The sequence below is a fragment of the Aspergillus lentulus genome (genome assembly GCF_001445615.1).
Source record: "Aspergillus lentulus DNA, contig: Alt08, strain: IFM 54703, whole genome shotgun sequence".
Taxonomy (NCBI): Eukaryota; Fungi; Ascomycota; class Eurotiomycetes; order Eurotiales; family Aspergillaceae; genus Aspergillus; species Aspergillus lentulus.
The window spans coordinates 3,371,972-3,388,069 of record NW_028322118.1 but is presented as its reverse complement, the minus strand read 5'-3'; the positions used below and the strand labels follow the sequence as shown (position 1 = coordinate 3,388,069).

Sequence of the window (16,098 nt, the reverse complement as noted above, 5' to 3'; positions counted from 1 at the left end):
AAAAGAAAATTTGCAAAGCGAAGTTGAAACAAAGACAAATGGTTATGCGGATATCCGCCGACCAAGCACTTGCTCCTTTGGTTCTCGCATCCATGGATACCACACTTGGGCCCATTCCACAACTCCAAATCGTGGAGCTCCCGAGTCAATCATGGTCGAACCCTCTCGTAGGAACTCGCCGTCCCGCATTCTCCGCTGCTCGCGCAGCGTGGGACATTTCTTCTCCTTGATGAATCTGTAGAACTTGCACTGGATTCCCTGAAACCCGCGCCGTTGGCGGTTGGGAAATTGGCGGTTGAAGTTCTCGCGCACCTCCTTCCACTCCTGGCAGAGGTCGACACGGTGGTACCAGATGAAGTACATCTCTTCTTCTTCGTACTTGGGCCGGGGAGGCCGACGCCGTTCGGCGGCATTGCTGGAACTGCTGGAGACGGAGTCGTACCGGTCCCGAGAATAAGGATCTGGTGAAGACTCGGCCGATCTAGGCCGATACGACAAAAACATTTGGTCCTGAGACGAGCCCGGGGTGTCCGGATAGGCGTGGCTCTCCCCATAATGGGAGTAGTAGTAGCGGTTGGGACTTGGAGGGTAGTGTGGCGAGTATTGCTGGCTTGAGAATGAATGGTGTAGCCGGTCGTCCGTTGGGTCGTTGTCGGCCGATGGATTCAACAAGGAATCGATGGCCATTCGACTCTGGCGAGACGAGGGCAGGTAGCTAGTTCGCGAATCCATTTCGTCTGGTGGAGAATGCTTGCGTCTGAGGAGTGATGATTGTGGTTGTAGGTGAGGGGGCAAAGAGAAGAATAACAGTATTTGCGAGGAGACAACCGCCGATGGCAGCAAGGTTGGAGGTGATCAAGATGCAGGTGATGGCACCTTTCTCCTCTTAAAACGGACGGAATAGATGAGGTGGGACGATGTGTTGGTTGTTGGGTTCAGTATCTGAGAACCTCAGGCACTGAATACACAAGGCTGATAGAGACAGACTGTGAGGCCTCTGGTATATGTCTCTCAGCCACTATGCAGTTTGGCGCCTTTTTTTTATTTTAAGGGAAACTGCCTGGGAGTTGCGAAGTCGAACACAGCCAGGGAGGACACAAAGAAGGATGGGCGACAAGAGAAGTAATATTGCGAACAATATTTTTTCTTCTCAGAGCATCCCCAACAGCAGATGAGTCTCCTGGTTGGACTCTTAAATGAGGGTACTGGCTGCCAAGTGTCGGGTTAGTCGTTCCTAACCCATGCAGCGTACCGAGTCCTTGGAACACACCGGCCTGTAAGAGACCCCGACTGCGCCCCTGTAGTGTCCGGCCGTGGAGAGGGTGGTTTCCTACGGCGGGTACGTGATGGTGCTGGATGGACGGTCCTTGTCGGAGTGATGCGTAGCGCCAGAACAGGGGGCAAAGTCGAAATTAAACAGATGCAGGCAGAAGTGTTGGTAGTGGTGGTGGTGTGATGGTGTTGTAACGAGGGAAAAGAGACGCTTGAAATAAAATTGGGACCTTGGAATGTGCCAGACACAGACACGAAGAGTTGAACAATGGGTATAATATCACCGTAGCCCCTCCTCTATGAGGTATGTATGGTATGTACGTATGTGTGAATGTCTGAATGTCTGTCCCTTTCTTGCACTCCCCTTCATGCAAGGATATCGGGCTTGAAGATGCGGAAGGAAGAAGAAGAATTTTGCCACAACCTCCACAAAACAGCAAAGTTCAGATGCAGATAGTAGTACTTCGACAGATTAGATGTTAAACAACAGGTAGGAAAGAGTGGAGATCTCAATCCTATGAGAGACAGGGTCACGTTGGTAGAAAGTCGTGCAGGAATGATTATTATTGTCACTGGCGGATTGGGGTACTTTATGATTCCTTATTTTTTTTTCTCCCTCCTCGTTTATTTTTCTTTTTCGACTCTTTCCTTTTCAGAATGGTCTCCCTTGATTTATTTTATTTTATTTTATTTCCCTTTTTTTCCTGGTTTTTAACAGCAGCAAAATGAGAGAAGAAGAGCAGGTCTAGCACATTTACTCCTTTGGTAAGGATATCCGAAGCATAGACGAGTACTTACTACTGTACGGTGGAGAGCCGCAACAAAGAAGTCAACAACGAAACGAAGTTACACCCTCGGATGTGACGACGATCTGCTTCTGATGATAGACAGAAAGGAGCCAACCTCGAATGGGTAAACAAAGCTGCTCTCTTTCGCGGCTATATTGACAAGCTTAATATGGGTCAGGGCCTGGATGGGGCAGCTATATGAACCCTGGTGTTTGAGACAGATGACACAATCATCCAAACGGAGGTTTTGGCCACACGCGGGGCAAAAGCCAAAACTGTCAAGGGGAAGAAGGATATAATTTGTAATGAAGAGAGATGATCAGTATGGGAATAGTTTGGTTGTGCTGTCAGCCTCGTTGATGTGCTGTTTAGCTCTCAGTAAAAAATAGGAAGTACGGATTCTTCACTGAATATCAATTGTGGATCCTGTCTAAGATAGCTGCTCGTATAGAGGTCAGATAGCTTCTTCCTCGACACTAAGGTCTTATTATTGCATGAAGAAAAGTCAACTTCAGTATGTACTCTGTAGTCTCGAGTCTGTAGTCTCTTCGATCGACGCTGGAGAACGGAATGAGGTGGAGTATGCCAGTCTCCTTTTTCCAGTCCAATTATATTCCTATGCCAGAGCGAGTGTTGATTGGCTGGTGATGATGAAAAAATAAAAATCAAAACATGATTTTGAAGGTATTATTCTGGAGCTTTAGAAGATTCACGAGCATTGAAGGTTGACTGTTTCCATGTACATAATAATGTGCTTAGGTAGTTTCGACCGAACCAAGCCGTTCGAGGGGAGCCAAAAATAAGAGTCAGCAAAGGATAAAAGAGACTAGTGTGAACAAAAAATTAGGAGGGGTAAAAAAGAAAAAAGAAAAATAAAGAATAGAATAAAATAAAAATAAAAAAATGCAGCCAACTTGAAGACAGCCTACGGAGAGACATACCCGAACCAGCCAATGACACAGGAAGAAATTGCGGCGTAACACATACACACACACACACAGTCTGCAGCCCTGCCACTACATGAGAAGGTTCAATTTCCCGGAGCTGATAGGTCCTCATTTCTCAGGCCCCAAGGAAGCTGACTAGCATGATGGCTGCAATACTAACAGTACCTCACTGACCACCTGTGGTCGCCGAAACAAACCTTTTGCAGGGGTTCGATCTTCGAAGTGGGCTCTGGAACATCAGACGATGCCAAGGTCAGTAAACGGTAACGAGATTTATCACAGGATGTGGAGCTTGGATGAGGTCGGCGAAGTGTATTATTTTGCCAACAAGTTCACTGAAATCCAGTTTTTCGCTTCCTTTCATCTCCATTCGCTACTTCGTATTTACAAAGTCGAAATCTGGAAACCTATCCATTGGCAACTTCCAGCTTCCGCATCTACTCCGCGGACGGCGCGCAGTGTGGGAACAGACTTAACAGAGCAGTGAGACCCACCAGGCCCCACCGACTCTCCATATTCCAAAAGTAGATAAACTTCTAATATCGACAGAGATTGAATCTCGAGATGATAAATTGATTCAGTTGAGTCTCGACTCTTGATTCATACCCAGGTCCTAGCAAACACCAGGCTGGCTATGTGTCATTGACTCGTTAACGGGCCATTGCCGAGAAATCGATCCTTCTTGTCAGTCCCCGCTGGCCTGAAGAATCCTTCCAAATCGCCTCAATGCAATAAGAATGTGAAGGAAAGGATCATTGCAGGTCCTCTTCGAGCACAACAGCTGTGTAGGCCGACTCGTAAGCCAGACACCTAGAGTACTGATAGCCTGGTACAAAGTACATGGAGGGGGTTACAGAGTAGGAGAGAAGAAAACCAACAGAAACGGCCGAAATAAACTGTGTTTATTGGATGCGGAAGCGTAAAATCAACAGTCCAACCTGCAGTGGCTTTGCATGGTGAACCGTGGTACTGGGACAAATGAACCAATCAGAAGAAGCCTTCTATGCCGTCTAGCTCTTTCGGTCTCAGATTACACAGACCGGTTGCTGAAGGACAGGCGACAGTCAGAGCTAGGTTCTTACTCGTTATAGCTGTACGTACTGGCCCCAGGCTTACCTACTTGGCTTCAAGTTCGGGGCTTTGTAATTTGACACTTGACAGCAGCACGCGATTTGAGTGGGTCTGTAAGTTAAGGATTTACTCAGAGTAGATAATACGACGAGGGAGAAAGGAAAAACAAGCCAATTCATACTTACAGGTGGCCCTGCAGGTCTTCAGTTGATCAGGCAAGGTTCAAATTTCTGTTCAGGTCACACTCCAATGAGACTAGGTCACACATACATGCATATATAGAGAAACCACGCAGGCCAGATACAAATCTGCAGAAACTGCCAACTCATCTATGCAGTTATGAGACGATCTAAGCAGGGAAGGAGAATTATTGGTAAAATACATTCACCTGCTTCCCAACGTTGCGCAATCATTATCTCTTTCCAGATTTGTAGCTAGGTTTGCTTCCAGATTGCTTCCCGCAGCCGAGATGTCACAAGGCTGCGATGTCCGCAAATTACGCTCCAGGTTTCGGATCCGACTTGTTGGTCTCGTCCACTCCGAGGCCGCAAAGAAGCATCGATAAAATGACTGACCGAAAAAGTCACGGATAGACTGAAAGTCAAAACAGCCCCCAAAGCTCCAAGATCGCTTAATCTACAGAGTAGAGGTATTTGTCAAGGGGATCCACTAGCACCATACTTTGAGCCTGTCAAAAGTCAGATTCCTAGGAAAATCCAGAAATCGTCATCCTTCAGGCTGACAGGCGTGCCACTTGAATGATTTCATTATGTTAGGCCCACTGCACTCCGGACCTTAGTCTGAAGGGTTTCTCCGTATTATGGTTTGAGACTGATGCAGATTGGCAGCATGAAAGGGAATCGGTGTTCGGCACGGGTCAATCCGGAGTAATCGAAGGGGCTTCCTCAAGTGAAAGTTTCATGATGTATGACAATTGATACCGTAGGTATCAGCCATAAATGGTGCCACAGACACCAAAACCTTGAATGATATTCCAGAATACTCTAGAGAGGCATGTAATAACTGAATTTTAACGCGAGTAATGAGTTAAATATCATTATACCGAGTTTCCCCATGCTAGAGCAAACATCGACTCAGTCACTCAGTTGGGACGTTCATGTACGTAAAATTGAAATATACAAACAAGCAATCACCCCAGTTATTGGATGGAGACCAATCTCAAAGGGAAAAAGACCAACACGACTCTCCAGCATCTCCATACCCCATTTGTCAGGCCTACCCCTTCAAACCTGCTGAAGGATTTCAACATTAGTTTTGATTCAGCACCGCCATTCTTGCTCCATGGTGTAGCCGAGCGCTTGATGATTGGCTTCTACTTGACGAAGACAGTCGTGGAGGTGTAGCAGAAAAAAGGAGACGTCAGCTGTTTTGATATTGCCTTTTTGGCCTGCCGTATGTATCTGCAGGTGACAGAACTGCATGGTTTGAGAATTCCATCATGTTGGCATCATCGTCCCGATAATCATTCCTCTTCTTGTCAACTGCTAATTAAGTACTTTTCTTTCATCCAAAACTGTGCCCATCTCCGGCTCAGACGTCCACAAGTCCTTAGCACATGTTAATGACAGGCGTTAGTGACCTCGACACTACAGAATGACTCGTCTTGATAGGTACGCTCGTTACTTGCAGTGCGATCATTATGATTCACTTCATACTGAGGAGGGCATAGATAAGCAGCATGACTCATGACCCCCTTTGCTTCATGATTTAGCATTAGTAATGCCCTAATGGTAAGGTACCATATATCGTTAATGAGTGGCTGGCTGTTGGAAATTGCGGCACAGTCAACTTGCATAAGCTAAGAACAAATAAACATTGCTAATAACTAATAGTTACATAACTTGCCACTTTAATATGCAAATCAACCAGTCTAGCTATCCTGGTGAATATCGATACTCTAATCACACTCAAGCAGCCAAAGACAGCTCATCTCCAGCCTAGTATTCCAGCCTCCCCTGGTGAATATGTACGCCTTGACCACATGATGTCTCACAGCACAGCACAGCAAGCCCTTTTTGCCTGTGAAGAGAGAAATGTCCCGAGGAGATTGTTTCCTTTTCTCCTTGCCAAAGCTGATGGGATAGAGAAGACGGGATGAGCGCATCTACTGTCGATCATAGGCTTTTTGTGATTGATCCACCACACTCACACGAGGTAGATCAGTTATCAAGCCAACAGAACAAGTCTAAAAGGGTCGATCCCGTCCCGTTTTCAAGAACTCTCAGTTTCGCCAAGTACGCACTTTACGGAGGTGCTAGGTAGTCAACTAGACAAGTGGCTCAACTGTGACTGTGACTACCACTAGATTAACGGCATAGCAACGTTATCGATCCCCTCGACTAGGGGCCCCCTGTTCTCTCGAGCTTCGACCTTTCCGTCAAAGGTTGTCTCACGCATACCCGCAGACGTTCTCAGTCACGTGAGGGGAGAGGAGTATTGACGTGGAAGTCCGCGTGGCTTCATTTACCTATTCCAGAATGTGATTCGACCTCGCTCAGGCTAAATGTCTTAGCAAAGGCCTATCATGACTCTGGGCAGGACAGCGTGTTGACGTAAGTAGGAGACAAACAGAGGTCAGGCGAGGTAGACACTGACTGGTGTCAATGCATATTGCTGTTTTTTTAAGGGTTTCGTAAAATGCAATTGGCTCGAAGGTCTATTTTTCCTCCAATTAGGGACTGCTATCGTGGGAATAAGTAGTTAGGCACGAAGTGCTACTGTAGGCAGTCTCATATCCGGAGATAATAGAAGAACCGAGATTAGAGTGACATCGTCGGTTTGAACCACTCAGTGGCTGGCCGACTTCAGCAAGTAGCTCAAAAGTCAGGGCATGAAGACAGAGGTGATCCACCCTGAGGCTCAAGGCTGGGAAGAACGGTGTCGGAGCTATGTTAAGGTCCGCTTCGAGGCTCCAATGCTGGCACACAGACAGGATCGTTAATTCTGATTTCCATGGAATTAGTGCAGTACGCCAGCACCGCTAGCCTCCGCTAACAGCTCGACGAATATATTATGGTACTTGTGTTGTCTACCTACCTAGCTACATTATTGAAGAATGTGATTGGTACAAAGGAGAGAAACTGACTGCCTAATATGGAATATGAAAGGAGGATAGACTGATTTGAAGATTCCAGGAATGCTGAGCGTAATATTAACCGGAAGACAAGCTATTTCCCCTTCTTATGTGACTAGTGTCGGACTCTCTCGGAGTACCGCCTGTGTATGCCGGTATCAGTCGAGTCTACTCCGTGAAGCTGTATGAACCCCAAGTGTCCAGAGATTCACCTCTGCAATTACTCTTTTTGGTCAATATCACTTCAGGAAGAAACTCGCTTCGACGCTTAGGCCTGATCATTGCGAGAAGGATTGAATACGTGCACATTCAGATGACGATTGAATACCAGACAGCAGCAAAACAAAGATACTGCAGACCTCCAAGGGCTCCGAGCGCTGGACAGATGGTCATGCCCAGCACTTGCACAAAGCCCCTTACTTAAGCTTGGCATCTTGTTGGATGAGCATAAACAGCTGTACGAAGTATGCATGCTCGGTCAATATTGAAATTGCTACACAACGGTCCGCAATTGATCGACGTCTACCACAACGCAGAGCATGGAGCGCGTCCCGGTAATAATACATTCGGATAGTCCTGACTGAGATTTGAGCCTTGACTCGCACTACCAGTACTTTTGCCCTTTGTACTACTACTCCGTGCTCCGTGCTCTGTTAATCTCATTCTGACGTATCCAGGGATGGATTCCAGAAGCTAAGTCTGGGCGACGAGTTCAGCCAAGCATCGCCCTGTGTGCTCTGTGCGCACCAGCCTGCAAGCCCCGTACCGGGATCACCCCCTTTCATTCGCAATTCTGGATGTCCGAATTGGACCTAGCTTGGAGAACGCAATTTACTGCACTCCGTACGTTATTTGTCAAATTAGCAGAAAAGTGCTCCTCAAGAGCTATGATCAGGTTCCCGACACGGAACCGACGGGAGGCCCCTTCAGAGTTCAATGGGCCCCGACTAAGGAGATAGATACGGTACTAGCGAGCTCCGGGGGGCTAACTAGCAGCGACTATCTACGGAGCAATATTTGGAACGCCAATTGCCCTGCTCCGTAGTCCTTACTATGTGGACTTGTTCCACAAAGCGTGAACCAAAGAAGGTTCGTTGTCCGTGTAATGGTACTACGGAAGCACTTCCGCGCCATTATTGAGGGATCATGGATCGTCGGCAGGTTTGTCAGTTATCAGAGCCCCAGCAGAATGCAGACTGCAGAATGTTCAGTAGATTGTGATTATTGAACTACGGAGTATCTAAGTACGTACTTCCAGAGGGAAGAGGAATCTTCGGTGCTAGTTTCCGGCGATTGAGAAGAGAGAGGAAGCATGCATGCCACATTCCTCTGCAATGTTTATAGCCCCTGTCTTTCACGAGGTGATGTAAGGAGGTCAAGAAAGGCTGGAAAGGGCAACCAGTTAGATGGGGTGAGAAAAGTTATCCGTACAGATAGAGTTAGGCTCGTGCCGTTTGCCTTGAAGAATGAAGATTCCAGTGACACCTTACTCCTGTCACTTTGAAGTATGAATATTCTATGATATAGAGTCTCCGAAGTTGACTGTACAAAATCCTTGCACGAGCCTCCCTACGTCCATTCCATCTTCAAGCTCATTCCTAACCTATGTTCCTGAGGAGCAGCTCTCAAGGCATACTTGAAGACTTTGTCCTACCCCGAAAAACAAAATGCCTGACTGATGGAGCTGCGATTTGCACTAAGGCATGTACGGGAGGACACAGTCATTCCTCCACCTCCTGTCGAAGAAGTGACGGAATTTCCAGGAGTCTACTTCCTCTACGGAGTAGAAGGCATTTGTCACCGTCAGCTTGCCCTTGAATATTCCCGGTTCTCTCCCTCCCCGAGGTGGCCATGTTGTGACGGAGGTGGCTACCCTTGGTTCTATCCCGGACAGCCTGAATATGTGGGACAAAGATGTCTGATGAACTTAATGCTAACGCCAAATAGGATAATGGACGTCATCAAAAGTCCGCCTGGTCAAGGCTGGAGCAGCATGGGCGTACTTTGAAACCACCATCTTTAAGTCAGCCTTGTGTCAAGCCGCTCGAGTTGACCAGACCCGAAACGGAGAATGCAGTCTCGTGTTATTCTCTCTGTCCGTCAAGGCTCAGGACCTAGTGCAATTTTTTGCACCGACGGTGGCAGGATTTTGAACGTAGCTTGGCTTGACCAACTACTCTTCGGATCTTCTCACCAGGTTGTTGAAGGAGCGAATACTCCTGGCTGATTTTCTTCCCTCAGCGCTTCAGGCCGTCCGTCTCCATGAGTCTGCGCGATATTCGAAGTATTCGTCAGGTTTCCCGTTGATTTAAAGCAAATCAGATTGGCTGACGATTGGTGAAGCTCCAAATGTCCCAACTCCCCAGGTTCTCCATCTATCTAAATATGGCCTCCATTGCCTTCTTCCGGTAAATGCTCTGAAACAGAGGCTCGGGGATTCGGGGCCGGTTGTTAGACCAGACTATAATTCGTCTTGTTATTATTTGAATTCAAGAGGGGAAAAGGACTCGAAGAACGATCTGCCTCGTAAGTCGTTTCTGACCCCTGCACCCAACACGTGGGGCCAACTAACAGAGTCCAGAAACCTACTTGGTTGGGATACTCTGTACCCATGTTTGTCGACTGTGCCGCAATTTAAGAGGCTTCCCTTGAGAGTCGAGATAGGCGTAGTGACCCTGCCACTGTCACAAAGCATCCCTGTCCTGTCAAACAGAAGATTGTTCCAGATCTTTGTCGTTGGTGAGTAGTGTTGGTCAACTAGCCAGACGAGGCTACGGACAATCTCAACGATATTAAATTTAGCCACTTAGTGGTCCTGGTGCCTGATGCTTATAAACTGCGGCGCAGACAATCCGGATCAGCACTCTGTCCTCTTAATCAAATGAAATTGTCCGTGCTTGGACCTTCCGAGCTCCAATGACTATTCGGAAGTAGAGGCCGTTACAGCTTACGAGATAGCACTCTGGTTATCTGGTATATCCAGGCAGGGCCACAGATCTTACAAACATACGGAGTACATCGAATAATGTATTCCAGAATACATTCATAGTCTTTTTCCGGTTTAGCGAAAATTTCTGAGAGAGCGTAATCCGCTAGTAACTTTGCTAGCAGACCATCCCACTCCACCTCTTCACGGACCGCCGTTTCGATCGACAGTCATGCCAATGTGATGAGATGCGATTCTGCTGTCTTAGGTGCGTTGGCTTGAAGTTTTTTTCACTTCTTGGCCCATTTCTAAAATGCCTGGAATCAACTACGGGAGTATCAAAGACACTCGATATAAATTTCTGGTTTGATCGTCTTATCCTGCAGATCCATAATCCACTCCCGCGCTATGTTACTACTTTCGTCACTTCGTGCTCATAAATACTGACCGTCCTGCCCGCTCAATCGCAAGGTTTCGTCCGCGAAAGCTGCTAACGCTCAACTATCACACCCTCATCCAGACTGTCGGGTCTGTAGAGTGATATCGGCCCATGCAGGCATCAGACGGTGGTCCCCGACTTTGCTTGGACGCAATCAATTATTAATCTAATTTTGATAAGCCCGATGCCTCCTTTGGGTATGTCGCTGGTCGCCTAGCCTCTGGACCTTCATACCTGGAACCCGAGAGTCTTAGAGTCTTGACCGTTCGCTCTCGAGTCGCGGATTTAAGGAGATTTCGGATGCGAGTCACTTTTCCACGTTGAACCAATTTGGGTATGTCGGTTGTCCCCTCGTGAATGGTTCATCACGCTATGTACGCTGTGCGCTCAGGATCCTGCGTGTGGAGATCATCATACAAAGCAATTGCTGCAATCCCTGCTGATATGCTTATATTGCTTACCGCTACTATGACCATCTTGCTGAAGCAATGCAGTATGGTGTCACTATCAAGTTATTTGAAATTTTCCACCTGTGATTCATGAGCTTCGCCGCTTGCTTCTCTGCTGGTGCTACTGCTGCTACGGACATGTAGTTTGTAGTAAATTAGTAATTCGTGTTCAGAGTCAATACTCCACCCGGATCGCATCTTTGTTTGTTAGCTTTTTGAAGCCGTTTCGTTCCACTTTCTATTGCTTTATTCATCGGCGATGTCCGCTCTAATCCACAATAGAAACTTTAGCAAATCCTGGCCCCCGTTCGGCAACTTATCCAGCTGCCATGGTATTAAGTCTCCGTGAGGCTTCTTGGTTTTACGGGGCCAACTGAGACTCGTCTCATATCATTCAAGAAGGTTCCGAGTTACCCAGCTCCACACTCCTGGGGTGTTCAATCTAATAATGGGTACGGAAAACTCGAGTTTATACTTATTGGCTATCGCCAACATGTTTTCCCGCCTTGTTTCGTAGACACGACGATCAAATCGATCGTCAGTTTCAACTTGAGCTCTCGTCGTGAATCTTGATCTTAACTTCGGAGCCTAGAATAGTGCAATACCTTTCCTATGAGACAAATGATCTACGCAGACGCAACGATTTTCGTAACTAAGTCTGGACGTCCCACTGTGTCCATGGTCCGTCCCCGACGAATTCCCCGCCTTTATGGCGAGGTCGTGGGCAAAACGTTGTTAGTGTCTTCATCCTATTCTTCCTCTCTTGGAGCCTAAGGTAGCAATCGCATCCAGCAGAAACAGAATCAGGCCGTCAGCATGTAAGATATCAAATTAAGCGCCTCTTGACAGGCAATCAGAGTCACTGCTATTATGACCGTTTAAACCCGAATCCTTCGGAAATCATACTCCGTAAACGAGACCCGGTTGTGGCGGCGGTGTCTGCTGTACGGTATCGTACGATACAGCTCGAGTCCATCCCACGTAAAGAAAGTTTGCCCTATGTTGGAACAGGAAAGAGTCTTCATGCTTGACGGCACAAAGAAAGTTCGAACCAGTGTGCACTGGGTGTTGAAGATGAGCTGGTTGAATATGTATCTCGGATTGAAGTATTGGTTGCCAGGTTGAAGGGCTAAAAAGTGTGGATCTAAGTACTGTCGCTGTAGTTCCGATATATATCCTTCGATCGCTTATGCTTCAGAGAAGGACTTCCAGTCACGCCGCTTATGTAGTTTAGAGTCTCACTCATTATATCAGTATGAGAGACGCATAGTCCTGGAGCTATCTTCAATAATTTGGAACCATAGAAGGATTGTAAATCATCTAGCCTTTCGAGCCGCTATGCACTTAAATCAAATCCAGCCAAGGAGTATTAAGACTTCTCAAATTCCAGCAAGCCTCCTCGATAATACCAGACCCTCGCAGCGTAGGTATTGGGACTCATCCATCATGGCCAACGGCATTCCTTGCACCCAGGCTTCAGGAACGTATAGGGACATTCTCTTACTGAGAGTATCGATGTACTGGGTGAGGTCGAGACAAGAGAGGGGCTGTTGCCAGCAAAATCCAAATAGAAGTACCAACCACGCCCTGATGTGGCTGTCCATCAAGAGGTAGCCATCCTCACAAGAGGCGACATCAACTGTGGATCGTTTTGTCGTCGAAGTTCTGAGTGTAGGTATTCGTCGCCACTCGAAGGGAGTCTCAATTTTGCGGTCATGCTCCAACACTGATGTGTGTATAAATCTATTCTGTCCTGTTTATACAACGGTAATTCAGTAATCATGCAGGATACGCAATCAGAGCGAACAGACAGCGAACAGACAGATCATACTTGTACCATTAACCTCTAAGAACTCACTTTATGCCCCTGTGAGATCCCCGAGCATAAGATATTGCTTCGGTCGTCAGAGAGGACACAAGGGAAACGTATGTGCCAATCGACTTCATATCCACTGTGTATAGACGGGAGATCCTCGAGCCTCGAAGTTATCATGGGAAATGGGTATCTGGCCCGCGCAGGAGAGCCGTAACAGGCTACCTGCTAACGCGTGCATAATTGAGACGAAGTCATGTGGACTTTCAGTATACCGAGAAGGGGATCTAAGGGCTCCGAGGTGATTCATCAGTGAGCTTTGCCGTGAAGGAGTCTGATGAGCGGAGGAAGGACGTTTCGTCGACGTTGACGTTGTACTAAGGGGAAGAGAGCAGTTAGCGGCACGGTAAGGACTCAAGGAGTTGGACTGAGAGTTGAGGGGTCGCTTGTATGTATACATATTCCTTACTTAAGGAGGCTTGAGCCTGGAGCTTCTGTAATGTTTGCGCTGGAATGATCCAGAGACAGTAGTGAACATTGTCAAAGAAAAGGATTGACAGAAATCAGGGACAAGAGGAGCCAGCGAAGAGTACCCCGTATGTTCAAATGTGAAGGTGCAATGTGCTTATGGTTGTTGATATGGTTCAGGCCCTTGATTATCAAGGGCCAAAGCTGCGAGGCTACGGTAAAGTGCCAATAATGCCATGATGTGATCAGTACACTAGAAGAGACCGAAATTTCTACGATTTGTCTTATCCCTTGATAATAGTCCATGGACTGCTTGATAGCGCAAGCTATTAATGAAGCAATAAGTCGTCAAGGAATAACAGTACATTCGATATCATTTTATTAACCCTCTTGGCGAAGACATGTTAATAATTCCTGTCAACAACGAAACCCCTATCCATCGTATCAATTCGTATGCTTTAAGCTCTGACTATTGATAGTGTGCAGACATATCCAGTCGAACTCTGCAGACTCCAAATTGAAGCACGATGCTCGAAGAACGGTGCGTCTGCCACAGTCGTTTGCAGTTCTCAATCGGCATGAAATCCGGTGGCGAGCTCGCAACTAATAGAAACAAAGACATTATTAGTTCGGACGTCAGCTAGTGATAGGGGGAGACCTACGGGTCCGCTGCGTGCTGGATGTTGCAATGTTCCCAATCAGCATCGCGAAGGATGGCCGCGCGGAATCTGACAGCATCATCGATACTGCAGAAGCGGAAGACAACGTTGCGTGGCTAGAGGCGTCATTAGCACGCAAGCCACTCTTGGGGATGATCACCAGCTTACCTCTCCAGGGACGCAGGAGTCCACGATCTTCTCCACCTTGCGATTGTTGGTGCCGGCTAACTTAAGGAGTTCGCCCATGTTGATGTTCATGCTGACACCAACTGCGCGGACAACACGGGTGCTGCCAATGGAGAGATTGAAAGAAAGCTGAGAGCTGATGACATCGACTTCTTTGCCCATCTCCACGAAGACGGTTTTTCTCTTCTCCTTGTCAATGTCAATGCCATTGGGGTACTTGTCAAAGAAAGCCCTGCAGGCCTCGTGGTCGCAGAAAAGGATATGGGCTTGGTTGCCGGTAGGAGTGATGTGGATGCTCTCAACCATACCACCATGGATAAGTGACAGAACTTTGGCGGGAGTACTCCAAGCGGAAGGAAGTCCCTTGATAATGACGCGTCTAACTTGAGCCGCTAGCAAGATGCCATGTTAGCTTCCACAAGTCTATCCAAAGGAGACAAGAAGATTGATTGCATACCTGGCTTGTCACGCGCGACAGGGGTACCCCAAGACTTGAAGGTAGTAAGGTTCTCACGATCCTCTTCAACGACAGCATGGTCAGAAGACTTAGTAGCTGAGACAGCATTCTCAGAAGCTGCAACAGGAGTTTCCTGCAGGATGAACTCAGCCGCATCGCCGCGGAAGCCGGAAGCGGAGGTCTTGGGAGCTTCAGCGCCTTCAACGATGCCAGGCATCAGAGTCGTGTCGTTGTTATCAGTGTTGTTTTCAAAGTCACCAAAGCCGTCGTCATTACGCGAGTGGGGGGCTTCTTTATCAAGACAGATCGATGTCAGTTGTGATCTGATGAATGTTTGAGCCGCGTGGTAGAAGCCAACTTACCAGAGGGCCACGCGTCGTTGGAAGCAGACACGGGAGCAGATCCATTGGCATCAACAGGAGACTGTCCGCCAAAGTCATTGGAACCATTAGCGAAGCCATTCAGCTGAGTAGAAGTATCCTGATCAGCCTGAGTTTTGGCCGCAGCGGCAGCCTCACGAGCCTTCTTCTCTCTAAGAGCTCGAGCAAAGGCCATGAAGCCAGCAGCATCATCCACGTCAGCGACGGGATACTCCTTTGCGAGTTCAGCCATCTTGGATGGAGTGTAGGAATTGTATGAAGAATCGCCAGATGAGTGGCAAGGTTTAACGGGGCGGATGTTGGAAGGAAAAGAAAGTCCACTAGAGGTACGTGGGGTTTTGTTGACGGGGGCAACCTGGGAAGACTGTTTGGTGTTGGAAAAATGCAATTAGCTTCACTCTCACACCGTGTGCATGGCCTGCTTGTGCGAAGACGCCGATGTAATCAGGTGCACAAACACAATGCTGAAACGAACACTAAGAAGGAGAGAGAAATGGACGGAAGGAGGACCGACCTGCCGAGAATACTTCAATTCCTTTGCTTTATCTTTTTTCTTAGGTGCATGTCTGCTTTCCTGCAGGCCCTGAGAGTCCTTTCCCATGACATTGTCGAAAGCGTCAATGATCATGCCTGAGACTTGCTTGAGATCCATGGTCCCAGGTAGTCTGAGAGCGGTATCAAAGGCTTTTGCTAGCCAGGAAAACATAGAGAGAGCTGAGAAGGATGAAGGAACTTTCAGTCACACACTGTCACTGTAAGGGTAGGAGCGGAAAGAGGTGAGTAGTTGGTTAGATACAGAGGCATGGGCAAGTTGGTGGGAGCTTTATGCTTGTTATATAGCTCTCAGATGCTTGCTTAGCACAAGGCAATGACTAGCCCCCGGAATTATCCTTCACACTACCTGGAATTAGGGCACGATAACGGAAATATCCGTTTCACTTCACTCAGTGACAGGCACGATGAGATACACCAGCCGCCTTCACTGACAACATAAGGAGGCTGGTGGGGAGCGTCAAGCCTAAACCGTCAAGGACAAACAGTTAGCTTAAATATTCTTCAAGATATCACCTTTTTCTTAGGGCTGAAGCTTGGACATAGTTTCCAAAGTTATAACAGATCTGGGAGATGAGTATACAGCATGACAGGGAG

The 16,098-nt window shown here is 47.5% G+C and overlaps 2 protein-coding genes across 2 annotated transcripts; both read right to left on the bottom strand.

Moving 5' to 3' along the window:
• Nucleotides 1-42: 42 nt before the first annotated feature.
• Nucleotides 43-732, bottom strand: ALT_4320 (uncharacterized protein; the record flags this gene model as incomplete). The annotated part of the gene is made up of 1 exon (XM_033561142.1): nucleotides 43-732. The coding sequence occupies one exon, from the start codon at nucleotides 730-732 to the stop codon at nucleotides 43-45; it is 690 nt and encodes a 229-aa protein (XP_033417033.1).
• A 13,104-nt stretch (nucleotides 733-13,836) lies between these two features.
• ALT_4319 (uncharacterized protein) lies at nucleotides 13,837-15,655 on the bottom strand (the record flags this gene model as incomplete). The annotated part of the gene is made up of 6 exons (XM_033561141.1): nucleotides 13,837-13,870; nucleotides 13,930-14,042; nucleotides 14,095-14,504; nucleotides 14,570-14,860; nucleotides 14,932-15,304; nucleotides 15,356-15,655. The coding sequence occupies 6 exons, from the start codon at nucleotides 15,653-15,655 to the stop codon at nucleotides 13,837-13,839; spliced, it is 1,521 nt and encodes a 506-aa protein (XP_033417032.1).
• Nucleotides 15,656-16,098: the final 443 nt, after the last annotated feature.